Genomic DNA, 13,603 nt, shown 5'->3' on the forward strand with positions numbered 1-13,603 from the left:
AGTATCTTCTGATTTGACAACTCTTCCCATGCAACTCACCAAACTTCATTATTTCTAGCATCCCTTTTTATAAGGTAAAATAAGAAATCTTTGTGATTTTCCAGGAACCCTCTGGGAAATTACAAAGACTATGTTAGGTGTAAAAGATGTCCTGCAAGTTTTATTTTGTTTTCTTCTATATTTCAGACCTGATTTTTGGAAGGCAAAAATCAAAAGAGTTGTCAGAGGAGATTGGGACACTTGATTAAGATAGGATCATGAGTGCCTGAGGAACAATACTTGGTTGCTTATTGAATCAAAGTAACAATAAAACGTTTAAAAATAAATTTAAGGGTTAACTAGATTGTAAGGAACCTTAGCACTTTCATAAGCAAGGAAACTTTTTCTTTCTTTCTCTTTCTCCTCCTCCTCTTCTTCTCTTTCTTTGTCATAATTAAGAGCATAAAGTCAACATATAGCTTATAAAATTATTCAGGTAAGTTACAGAATCTTTGCTTTCTAGAAAGATTACACAGAAAGTAAATAGAGTAACCAACCCACTTGGTTTCCCCAGGACTGTCCTGGGTTTTAGCACTGAAAGTTCCACATCCCAGGAAACCCTCTGTCCCAGGCCAGTAGAGAAGGTGGGTCACCCTAGAAAGAATAACCATTCACATCATAGGTGAAGACATTAATCAGAAAACCAAGGATGCAAGCCCATCAAGAATGAGACCTTTCCAAAAATTTTAACACATTTTGTAGCCTATAAGATTTGGTACTATAAACCAGGACAAGTAAAATTCACTTTCCAAGTTTTGTCCTTTATTATGTTTTTTCTTACTATGGTGACACTTTTATTCTAATACAGATGTCAAGGGGTCCGCAAGTTCAAAACTAATTTCATAATAATACAAGATGCTATTTAAGATAGCATGCTATGCATTCATCATCATTATCTTCAAATGAATAAATGAGTATTTTAAATATCAGTTTTGGTTTCTAAAAGAATAAACATATATAGTTATAGCCACATAAACAAAACCTCTTTGAGTCCCTAGGTAAATGTGAAGTAGTCTGAAGAACAGAAATCCCAAGATTTTTGGAAAAAATCTTATGGAAAAGCAAAAGCATATTCTCTGTTGTATTTCTCTGTCATCATTGCTCCTATGCAGTTGCAACCACTCATATTGATGATAACTTTTTTACTGAAGCAATTAACTTTTATTTCACAGAGAAAACTAGAGAGCAGATAATTGAAAACTTTCTGTCACACTGAAACATTTTAGCAGATTAGCAAAGTTCATACAATTTTTTATAGTCACATGCAAAGGCAAAAATGAGCACATTCATTAACATGACTCATTTCTATAGCTTCTCTTATAGCATACTAAAATAAGCAAAATTATGCTTAGGAATCAATGTGTCAGTGTTTTACCCTACTTAGAAAGTACCTAGATAGCCATTGGTTACATAATAATTAATTTAATTTAATATCAGCTTAAGGTTCGAAGTTACTGAGAGATCTTGGAAATTATCTTCAAGCTGACATACTGCAAAACATAATAACTGTTGAAATTAAAAGTTTGTCAGAGTAATCATAAATAACGGTTCAATTTAGCCAAACATAAATTTATATTTTTTATAATCATCTTAAACATTATGTAGGAGTAATGTTAGTTTATTTTATCAGTAAACCTGTAAATGTTTAGGAAAAACATACCCACGTAGAAAAAACTGTTTGTTTGTATTATACTTAACAGTGATAAGTCAGAGAACACAAAGCTGTTGTTATTAGACCCACATTAGTAAACTAGTCTTGTTTGCCAAACACTTACTTTAATTATGTGAATTTGGCTTCTTAAAAGGTTTCTGAGTTAGCTTCAGGAAGAATGATTTTTAGCACTCTTTTATAGCATATTTAAAGTATTAGAAGTTTAATTATCTTATTTTTCAGGATTTTATATAGGCACTTATTTATTCTATAAGCCAATCAGAACAAAGCTTTAATTTAAAAGACTTTGTAATCTAATTTATTTATACCGTCCAGAAAATGGAAAATATATACACACACACACTGAGAGATAAAGTCTTTTCCAAATTACAGACAGTTAGAGAGCTTATAGCTTCAATTCTAATTTTAGCTACAGGTCAAGTGACACAAACACAGAAATTTAAAAAAAAAAATTCACCATTCCATATATCAAACAGAGTCCTCCTTCCCAGTGGGCATGAATTTTTTAATTAATTTTTATTCAAAATAGACAAACACATAAGCAAATAAAAAAAATGTTTAACTAACAAATCAGATTCTCTGTCATCTCTCACCCAGTGGAGAATAGATATCTATTCTTCAACTACAGAAATCATGAAATGGTCAGATCATCAAGACAAATTCCCAGTCATTGCTGTCACGAATGAGGTATAAACTTATGGCTGTAAATGAACCAAAAGCAAAACACAAAATTAATTGACAGGGAAAAAACCCCAGAGAATATAGAGTTGGCCAAGTTAAAGTTCTATTGACACTTGGGATTCACCTCTAGGAGCCAGGAAAAAAGTGTGCCTTGGCTTAAGCTGCTCATGAAGTAAACTTCTCTTGGCACACAGTCTGCCTGGCTGTTTCAGGTGAATCTATTGTGCATCTCAGCAGGAACTCCAAAATTGTTAAGATAATTTTTTCAAAAAGATGAAATCATAACTCTCATACAAATGTAAAATGAGCACTCAACAAAGATTTTAAATTAACTCATCAATTAATGAGGCAACCAATAAGATGTTACAACTGCTTCAAATGAGGATTTGATTTACAGAGATTTATAGTCTCCACCAGACAAAAACTATTTGCATTGCCATGATCAGAATTCAATTGCATAGCTATAGACCAGAAACGTTTACATTACAATCAGTTCTACAAGTTAACTTCTATCTCTACAAAGTTGGCCTATTCCAAGACCACCAAAGGCAGAGATAACCTAAATGGGTGGACCAGATAGAACATCCACTAACTTTTTTTCCCATTTCAAAATTTTTCATAATTTTTCAGAAAAGAATAAAAATGGTATAAATCCACAGATGGGAAGAAAGCGAAAGAGCAGTTGAGTGATGGCAAAAATGGAAAAGCAGTTGGATGAGTGGGTAACTGACTTAGCAGAGTAGAAAAAGAAAACTCAGGTATCACAAAGGAGTATGCCAAGGAGAAGCAATCCAATTTACCTGCAGAACCTTCTGTAGGGCACAGAAGTCAGAAGCATCAAATGCCCCAGAAGGCAGGGGTATCAAGACGGAAAGTAGAAGGATCAATTATATGTCTATAAAAAGAACAGCTGGCATCCTGGATTTTCACCTCTATCCCATCCCGAAAATTTACTACACCTACATAACCCCATCAGAAACTACAGGTTTACTCTCCAGGAAATCGTCCCAGTGGGCTTCTAGATTTAAGGACACTACACAGAGCACAACCCCCTTGGGTTGAGGTGCAACCTAAATGGGAAGGCTACAATAGGAGGATGAAGAGCTCTAGGAAAATATCTTCAAGGAAAAATGTCTTACTTGATGTGCTTGATTCTACTTAGAGTGATTTTACATTATGCTTGTGAGTTTGAAAAGAGTTAGTAAAAGATATGTCTTAGGTTGAAACATATGAAATTGACAGTATTCAACTGTTTTGGACCTACAAAAACTAACAATTTCAAGCAAACAAAAAACTGAGGCAATTGTTAACTCCAGGAAAAACAAAGAGTTGTACAGGAATGGAAATCTAATCACAGTAAATTATTCAGCTCAATTAAAAATAATATTTAAATAGTCAAAATAATGTAAACAATAAATATTGAACTAACTAAAAATTGGATAATATATAGAGTGGGAACTGAACACAAGTGAACCAGACTTTTCGTTGTATATTTTTTCATACTCTTTGAATTTTGAACCTTGTGAATGTTACCTATTCAAAAATGCAATAAAATATGAATAGATAAATAAATAAGAATTCAGTAGATCATACGTGCTGATTTGAAAAGATTTCCAAGATACATTAAATGGAAATGTCAGACATTCCTTAGGTCCAGTGGAAGGAAAGGTCAGTGGGAAGAAGTTTCCATGGGATGGGATTGCCAAGGGTGGTCCAGGGATTCATGGAGGAGAGGCAGGGACAGACCCCTTAGGAAGAAGTGGTCTGGAAGTGACCCCTGCCAGCTCCCTACCTCCTCCTGTCTAATGGTAAGGGGGTGAAGGAGGGTGGGGAGGACAAGGGAATCGCAAATGGGCCCCTTCCTGGGCCACCAGTTTGATCCCTGTGGCCCTGGGAGGGATGACGGTTTGTGACCTCCTACTCTCCTGACCTGACTTCTGGGAACAAAAGTGGAGAAGAAGCAGAATTTACATAAAAACTAATGCAAGGCCCAGTGCTGCCTGTGTCTGAAGAAGCTCCCAGGTCCTCTTCCTCCTGGGTCTCCAGGTGAAGACAAATCCAATGGCTAATACCCCAGCCTGAGTAGCATTGAACATTTATTCAGGGGCCCATGGGGACTCTGGGTCTGGGGTTCCACCTCTGTCAGCATGGGGAACAGATTTGCTCCACCACCCCAGTAGCCTTACGGGGGTGTCTGGTTGGGAAACATTCAATCTGACTCACAACCATGGCTGAGGTAGGACATCTCCCAATCAAGGGCAGCACGACCAGGTGCTCCTCACCAGCAGCACAGCATTGGCCCAAACACAGTGACGTGCTCCCCATGGCTGCCTTGAAGCCTCTGTGGGCATGAGGGCGGCCAGGGCCATGGCCATTGCCAATACCTGTTTCTGAGGCCTGGCTCTCCCAAGTCCAGGGGCAGCACCTGCAGAATGCAGGGCACTGAGGGCATCATAAAATGCTGATGCTTTCTCTGGCCCAACATCTTTCGCCTCTGCCCTCTCTTTACACCTGGACCCCATGGGAATTTTGTATTTGCTTGTTTGTTTTCTAGTTCCCCATGTTTTAGTGTATATAATGTGCTGCATTAATGGTTCTCGCCCTTGACAGGTATCAGAATCACCTGGGAAGCTAATAAGGCATGTAGAGGCCCAGGATTCTTAAAGTAGCATACAGCATGGCCTCTGGGTTTTTACCAGGTTCACCGGCTGATTCTGATAGGACCAAAGTTGGAGAACCACTACACTAAATTCTTTTCAAACTTTATCCGATTTAATCCTCAATATCATCTGAAGAGGTAAATATTATGTTCCTCAATTAGAAAACAAGTCCTAATAGGTCAGATAGAATAGTGTCTGGGTTCAAATCCACTGTCTTCTTACTAGCTGTGTGACCTTTGGGAAAGCACCTAACCTTGCTGAACCTCATCTTCATCATCCTGATAGTGGGAATTCAGTGACACCTCCTCCCTTGAAGGGTTGCTAACAGAGTCAAATGAAACAAGCTAGGACAAAGGCTCAGCACTCTCAGCAAAAGGTCGCAGTTGTTATTCTAATCATGGGTCAAACTGCTTATTGGAAACAAAACACTACATAATAAGAGTTTTTGAATGGGCACACCGTCATTGATTTTAACATCAAATGGCATTTGATAAATGGTGGGAGAGTATATGGACCAATATCTCATTGATTAACTCAGCAATGTTTTCATTTAATTTGAAATCTTGAAAAGAAAGATTGCTGGTAGCTCATAGCATCACTGGTAATCGAAATCCGTCTGCCCTTTCTTCCACAGAGTATGCAGAAAATTTCTGCTATGGAAAGGCCCTCCCCCACTCACACTCAAGACAAGCAGACTTCACTCCACAAATATTTGTTTATTCCTCACCTGCCATGTGCTAGGCTCTGGGATATGATGATAAACAAAACAGAAAATGGCCCCTAATCTCAGGGAGAGAGACAGTAAAAAAAGAGACTTTGCCTAATCTGGGAAATGTTAGACATTCCTTGGTTCTGGTGGACGGAAAGGGCAGTGGGAAGCAGTTTCTATCAAGTGGGATTTTCAAGGGCATTCCAAGAATCCTTGGAGGAGAGTCAGGGACAGCCCCTGCCAGCTCCCTACCTCCTCCTGACTGATGGTAAGGGAGTGGAGGAGGGTGGGGAGGATAAGAGGATTGCAAATGGGCCAGAGCAATTTGATCCCTGTGGCCCTGGGAGGGATGAGGGTTTGTGACCTCCTACTCTCCTGGCCTGACTTCTGGGAACAAAAGCGGAGAAGAAGTAGAATTAAATAAAAACTACAGCAAGGTCCCATGCTGCTTGGTGGCTGAAGGAACTCCAGGCCCCTTTCCTCCTAGGTCTTCGAGTGAAGATAATCTGATGGAAAGTTTACTTCCCATAAGAAGCACATTCAGCTGCAAGTGGCAGGGGCATTGCCCAACAGGAGCGGAAGGAGGGGACCCTGCAGAGAACTGAGTGAGCCTCCACTGATGCCATTTGCCTGCTGAGGAAACACCTTCACACCTCAAGAGAGGGAGAGAGGGCAGAGCTGGGCAAGCCTGGGCCAGGGAGGCTGCCTTGCTTCTGGGAGCCAGTGAGGAGCCCAGCTGCTGGCAGTCAGATGCTCCTGAGACCTGCAGGTAAGTGCCTGGGGATCTTGGCTGTGCTTGCTCTTAGCTGGCTGATTTATCTCAGACCCAAGCTTCTTGAGAGACCCGCACCTTCATATAAAAGTGGTCTCCAGAAGGGTTCTTGCAACCTAGAAAGATTGGTTTATGGCTGATGAGTTTTCCTAGTCTTAAGAGCCACATAAAGGATTCCACAAAGAGTTACGTAAATAAATGCAGGAGTAAAGACACCCAGGAAACTGAGAAAATGGAACATCCGGGTATGTGATCTGTTAGTCTGAGTGGAGACTTAAGGAGCCCTAGGACAGAACTTTTGAAATTGGGGCTCTGCTGCCAATTCTAAGGTAGGTGGTCCTGCTTGAATGGAAGGAGTAGGGGACAATATTGGCTGAGTTCTTGAGTGGCAATTGCTTTCTTTCAGCCACTGTCCCTCACTTTTCCCCCCGAGTACTTGCCTCCCGTTCTCTGCACACACAGATCTGAGATGGAATAACATGCTGAGGCTGTGTTTTGTTGAGGACATAGGACAGGTCAAACACTTGCTAGGACCTTGATCCCCGACCCCATACCATAGCCACTACCTTGGAATAAATGCGTGTGATGTGCCAGAGACCCAGCTAAGACTTTTATGTTTACTATCTCCTTTAATCTGTACAATGACCCTGAGACTCAAAGAGTGAATCTGATGCTCAGAGAGGTAAGTGTCCAGGGGTACCACTGCTATGAAATAGTGAAACCTGGATCCAAAACTTGGTGTGGCCAACTCTAAAGCTTTTTTTAAGATTTTATTTTTCCTCTCCATTGGTTTCCTCTTCTATTTCTGTTACTCTCTAGCAGTAGTTCTCAAATTGTGTTCCTGGACCGACAGCATCAGCACCACCTGGGAACTTATTAGAAATATAAATTCTTGGGCCCTGCCCCAGACTATTAAATCAGAAATTCCAGGGGTAGTTCTCAACAATCTGTGTTTTGTTTTGTTTTGTTTTGTTTTCTGTGAGGAGATCAGCCCTGAGCTAACATCCGCCAATCCTCCTCTTTTTTTGCTGAGGAAGACGGCCCTGGGCTAGCATCGGTGCCTATCTTCCTCCACTTTATATGGGACGCCGCCACAGCATGGCTTACCTAGCAGTGCATCGGTGCGCGCCCGGGATCCGAACCAGTGAACCCTGGGCCGCCGCAGCGGAGCGCGCGCACTTAACCGCTTGCGCCACCGGGCCAGCCCCTCAACAATCTGTGTTTTAATAAGCTCTCCAGATGAATCTGATGCTTGCTAGAGTTTGAGAACCACTGCTCTAGAGGTTCCTCCTAAGTTTTCAAGATAATATTTAAACATATTTCTTACAAACATCTAGTCAGTCAATAATTACAGCCTCCTTAGCACACGTTTACTTCATATCAATCAACTAACTTCTCAGGTGGGTGTAATATGGGATTTTATTTTGGGTCAATACCAAATCTTTTTTGCATAAATAATCATGAATGAATACATGAATAAAAAACATTTTTATTCATTTTTTATTAAAGCATAATTTACATACAATAAAAAAGAGCAGATATCAATTGTAGAGCTTGAGTTTTGACAATTTCATACAACCATCATCTCAGCTATAGAACATTTCCATCCTACCTCCCCAAGAATTTCCCTTGTGCCCTTTCCTATCCCCACCTTCTCTTCCCTACCCACCAAATCACTGATTTATTTTATATCACTGTAGATTTTATTTTTTTTCTAGAGTTGTATACAAATTGAACCATGCAGTATGTGATCTTTTGTGTAAAGTTTCTTTCCCTTATCATAATGTCTATGAGATTCATCTATGTTGATACGTGTATCAGAAGATTGTTCCTTTTTTCTGTCAAATAATATTCCATTGTGTGAATATACCACAATTTGTTTATCCATTAACTTTTCAATGGATGTTTAGGTTGTTTCCAGTTTGGGGTTATTTTATTTGAAACTATCTTAGTTTTTAAGACCCTCTTATTTTAATGAAGTTGGCTGGGTTTAGAATTCCTATTCAAAAGTATTTGCCCTCATTATTGTAAGATATTGTTCCATTATATCTTCCATCAGTTGTTGAGAATTCTGATATCAATCTGATTATTATATTATTTCTTTATAGGTAATATATATTTTTTTTGTTTTCTCTGGAAGATTTTAGAATTTTATTTTTATTTTAATGTTCTAAATTTCCACCAGTGTGCTCTATGTTACATACATTCTGGGTCATTTCCTTGGCTCTATCTTCCAGTTTACTAATTCTCTCTTCAGCTGTGTTCAATAAGCTATTTAACCCATCTATTATCTTTTTAATTTTAAGGACTATATTTTTAAATTTTTACAACCCCTCTCTGGTTATTTTTTAATCAATCTTTTAAAAAACATCATTTTATTCTTTTTCATGTTTTTAAGTGTTTTAAATTTCTTTACTCATTTTAAATGTACTTATTTTATAATTTGTATCAGATCATTTTTATTATCTGAGGCTCTTGGAAGTCTAATTTGACCGTATGTTTCTGCTGATGCTTGCTTTTTGGTGGATTATTTTCATGTGTGTTTTACAATTTTGGATTGTGAGCTCACATTTGGCATGGCTTTATCACAGGGAATTTTGGTTGGCCTGGTCTGAAGGTGTATACCTCCAGGCAGTTTTTACATTTACCTATTCCCAGCAGCCTGTAAGTATTGCAAGCTCAGGACTCCATTTATTTTAATATATTGGCTAGCAGGACACATAAATTCAAACCCAGAACCAGAGTCAGAGCAGGGCGGAATTTTTTTTTAGCTCACATAGATCCTAGGCCAAATAGACAAACTTTCTTGTTGTCTCTGAGCAGATTTTGGCTATTTTCACACTCTCACTGAGGGAGTAGTCTGACAAGTGTTTTGGCTTTATGCAAGCATCCCAGTTTCAACTTCCTGCCTTACATAGGGTGAATGCCCATTAAAATCCAAGTCCCTGGCTTATTGCAATTAGCAACCCTATTCTGGCCCCCAACTCGCTTCCCTACTGGGCCAGCTTTTTGTTACTTTCTTGCAAGGGAGGCCTATAGGGGACTTAGTTGGGAGTAAGAGGAGCTGTGTGGAGGCCCTGGAATCTGAACCTGGAGGGGAATACCTACCTCTCCAACCCAGGAGGCTGAGTGCCCAGCCTACAGCAGCTTCTGGCTGGACCTCAAAGATGAAGCCCAAGGCTCCCAATCTGTCCACTTCTGCTGCCTTCACTCATTTTCCTTTTGTGGTGAATTTGTCCTTCACTCCCCAATTCCCTTTATCCTACCTTGGCCTTCTGACAAGTGGGCCATTTTTTATTGTGCATCTTCCTGACTCCGGTATATATGTACTCCAGTACATCCTCCAAACCACACACAGACAGAACTGTTTGCTTAGATTTCGCAGCACAATAATACATACGTTAGAACCCCAAAGTGTCGTAATCAAAATTGGCCTCACTTGTGGGGATTCATGGTTTATCCATCTCAGCCCACACCTCCATTCTTCACAGTGTAGAGGCCCCTGCTCAGATCCCATCTCTCAGAACTATGTGTCAGAGCAGTAAACCAACCTGTTTTCCGACCCACTGAAACAACCAGTTTGGAGAACAAAGAGTCCTTGTCCAAATGCCAGCTATGCTCCCCACCTTGGTCAAGGTCAGCTTGATCCTGGGGTCTTGAAGCAGAGTTCCACTGAACCACTGCCTGCCATCTGGCCTCCCTATAAGTCTTGCTTGCTTTCAGTAGATTCATGCTCCTAGAACACTCTTTTCTTGAGTAACTCTACTGCTTAGAGGCCCTCGGGGTACCTTCCTGGGAAGTAAGTGAGAGTCAAGCTCCCAAGTCAGCCTCCAGCCCACTTTCCAAGCTGAAATTGGCACACTTAAGGAAAGAGCTTTGGAGCCAGATGGGCCTGGGTTTGAATCCCAGCTCATCCATTTACCAGTTGTTATTGGGCATGTGATTTAACCATCTTGAGCCTTTCTCATCTGTAAAATGGAGATGATAGGTAAACACAACTCAGAGCTCTTGTAAGATAAAACAAGATGAAGAATGTACGCTGCCCAGCACAGAGTAGAGTAGAACTCCACAGATGTGAACTCCCATCTTCTTTGCTTCAGCAGCCAGGCCAGAAGTGCTAGTACACGGCTGACAGGCTCCAGGTTTGATGCCTGGGAGCTGGTGGCCTGTAGTGCCTGTGGGGTACGCCTTGGGTGTCTTTTCCTCAAGTGCTGGGCAGAGTGTTCTGTGTGGCGCCAGGGGCTCTGCAAGAGGCCAGCCAGCCAAAAATGAGCTGCTCCAGGCCCTGAGTATGGTAGAGGTCACTGGGATAGCCATGCTGGCCACTTCAGGACTTTGAGTGTGGGTTGCCCGCAGTCCTGCTGAACTTTGCCAAGGAAGGTAAGTTCCTTTGAGTTGCACTGATGACCTTTCAACCTATTATCTTCAAAGCCAGAAACCTGGTTCACTAGGTTGTAAGAGTGGCTCATCACAACACATTCTCCATGCCGCCTTCTCCTTGACATTCACCACACACCTACAGTAACCAGAGGCCACCACCACGACAAGGGACCAGAATGGAACCTGGGAGATGGAGAGTAACGACAACTTTGAAAGCTACCTGAAGGCCCTGGGTAAGGGGGAGGCTAGAGGTGGGGGAGGAAGGGCAATTTTGGAAGGACTGTAGTCTGGCCCTCTGGGCAGTGCCTCTGGGGAGTTGCACAGACTTGTGTGCAAGCCTCACTCCTCACTTACTAACCGTGTTATATCAGGCAAGTCATGGAAATTCTCATCTGCAAGTTGGGAATAATAATACAGGATATTATGTCTAGAATGTCCTTAGCATAGTACCTGGCACACAGAAAAGATACAGTGAATGGAGGATACATGTACACACACGCAGGCACACACGTACATGCGTACATGAGTAAAGCCAAACTTGAGAGGATAGTGCCATAGCTCCCATAGCTTGTGATTGCCATCTCTTAGGCAACCAGTTGGGCCTGATATTATCCACAAATGATCCCTGCATTGCTCTTTTGGCAGTCTTGTAGTGGGGAAGCAGAAAACGAATGGCTAACAAATCTCTCAGCCTAGAGAAAACCAGGCCCGCAGAAGGCTAGGGAAGACTCTGTCATATACATGAGACAACTCACTACTTATCTGACTTCTGGACCAGACTCCAGGCCAGGAGCCCAGTCGGTGTGTGTCCTGAGTTGACTCTCTTGTGGGATCTCTTGTGGGGCTGGCAAAAAACACACGATACCAGAGGAACTGGGCCCCCGGAGGGGAGCTCACTTTGTTGGGAAGCTGTCAGGGGCCGGGCACTGTGCAAGGAGCTTTGGTTGCCTGTCCTTATATCTTCCTGCCACAGCCTCCTGTCACCTTTTCCAGTTTTGGAGCTGCCCACGTGAGGAGCTCCTGGCTGGAACTTCCCCACGCACAGCATGAGAGAAATGGCTGCAAGTGGGGTTGGAGGCCCAATAATTTGGATCTGATGATGGGCAGTCTCAAGAATGGGAATCAAGGGTTTCTCTGTACAATTAACTTCTAGCTTGGTGAACGTTTCCACCGTGTCAATCATCAAGGAGTGCTGTGACAGGTTGCGCAATTGGAAAGTTTCTTCATGTACTTTAGACACGTTTCCAGCACTAAATAGCTTTGTTCCTCCTGGCAATCAGAATTTTACCTCAATATACTTGGGGGAGGAGGGAGGAGGCAAAAATCCCACCAGAGCCGCCACCCTGTTGCACCTCTTTTTAGTAACCTGAGTGGGCAATAGAAAAGAAATTCTGACTCTCTATGTGGGTAGTGGTCTGGAGCTTAACTCAGAACTATAATTCTGAACAAGATCCTACAGAGGAGGAAACCAAACCCGAGGGGCCAGCCTAACTGAGGCTTTCTCTCTGACCTTGATCAGTTTTTTGACCTTTCAGAACCGGTTTCCTCCTCTGTCCAATAGGGACAGTAGCGCCAGGCTTGCCTGTCTCTCCAGATGATGTTGGATGTGGTCGTTGTTCTGAACGATTGAAAACCCTTTAACAAGCGATATTTTGGGGTTTCAAGGTTTCAGCAGTATCCAGAACAAGTGGGACTCAGGGAATATAATCAGGAAGCAACTTTGTGTCTTTTGCTGCTTATTCTTAAATAGTAAAAAGCCCTATGGTGACTTTAGGTATAAAATCCAGTCTCAGTTTAGTTTTCAGCTCTGCAGGGTGAGCCCCTGAAGCCCCTTTCTCGAGGCTTAAAGCGAGAGGCAAACCCTCCTACTGCCACTGACTGTCCCCTCTGGAGGGCCGGGGGGCCGCAGGGCATACTGTCAGCTCTCTCCGAAAAACCATCTCTAAAAACAGCCTTCTCCTGGACTCTTTCACACCAAGCTACACCCTCAATGTGGGCGCAGGGCTCATGAGTCGTGAGTGAGATGGGATATCCCCGTCACAGACGTCCTTGGTATCAGATTCCTATTGTCTCTCAGAGCTTCAGTCAAAACTTCCCATTTAACATCACATTACACTGATTTCACTCTAATGAGGAAACGGACCTCTTTGCATCAGAGTCTCTGCAGTGTAGAGGAGGTAGGCTCGCACTTTCCTAATTAAGATTACTACCTTAGGTGGTAGTGCTAGCTAAGCCCAGAACGTGGATGTGCTTGGTGCCTCGATTTACCCAGCTGCTGATAGCCCACGGTGACTCATGGCCTGAGGAACTTGCCCCAGGTTGAGTCCATGATGCCCTGTGCAGAAACGCCTCAGCCAAAGTCGCCTTCCCACTGTGGGAACACGACATCTGATCCCTCTCACCTGTCTATGGGGACATGAAAGGGGCAGGCACTGGCAGTGATTGAAGACAGATCTCCAGGGGCTCAGCCAGAAGCAGCTGAGGTGGGGCTGCCCCCACAGTTTAATCCGCTAAAAGCAACCCAGCAGATCTGTACAATTTCCTCCACACCCACCCCACGAGGTGAGGGTTGCTTTCCCAGCGTTGTCAAGTCCATGGAGGTTGCCTTCCTTGCCCTTTGGAGCACAAGGCCCTCGTCAGTTGGGAATAATGCCTGTGGAGATCTCTGCACATCCCCAGACACGTCATTC

The 13,603-nt window shown here is 42.3% G+C and overlaps 1 protein-coding gene across 1 annotated transcript in view; it reads left to right on the forward strand.

Annotated features, from left to right (window-relative positions):
- The first annotated feature begins 4,242 nt into the window (after positions 1–4,242).
- Positions 4,243–13,603, forward strand: part of RBP2 (retinol binding protein 2) — a 28,472-nt gene continuing 19,111 nt past the window's right edge. Inside the window, exons 1-3 of the mRNA XM_058550310.1 lie at positions 4,243–4,297; positions 10,890–10,913; positions 11,063–11,146. Coding sequence (XP_058406293.1) covers positions 4,243–4,297; positions 10,890–10,913; positions 11,063–11,146 — 163 coding nt within the window. The remainder of the gene's footprint in view (positions 4,298–10,889; positions 10,914–11,062; positions 11,147–13,603) is intronic.

The sequence above is a fragment of the Diceros bicornis genome, chromosome 2, assembly GCF_020826845.1.
Source record: "Diceros bicornis minor isolate mBicDic1 chromosome 2, mDicBic1.mat.cur, whole genome shotgun sequence".
In the NCBI taxonomy this organism is placed as follows: domain Eukaryota; kingdom Metazoa; phylum Chordata; class Mammalia; order Perissodactyla; family Rhinocerotidae; genus Diceros; species Diceros bicornis.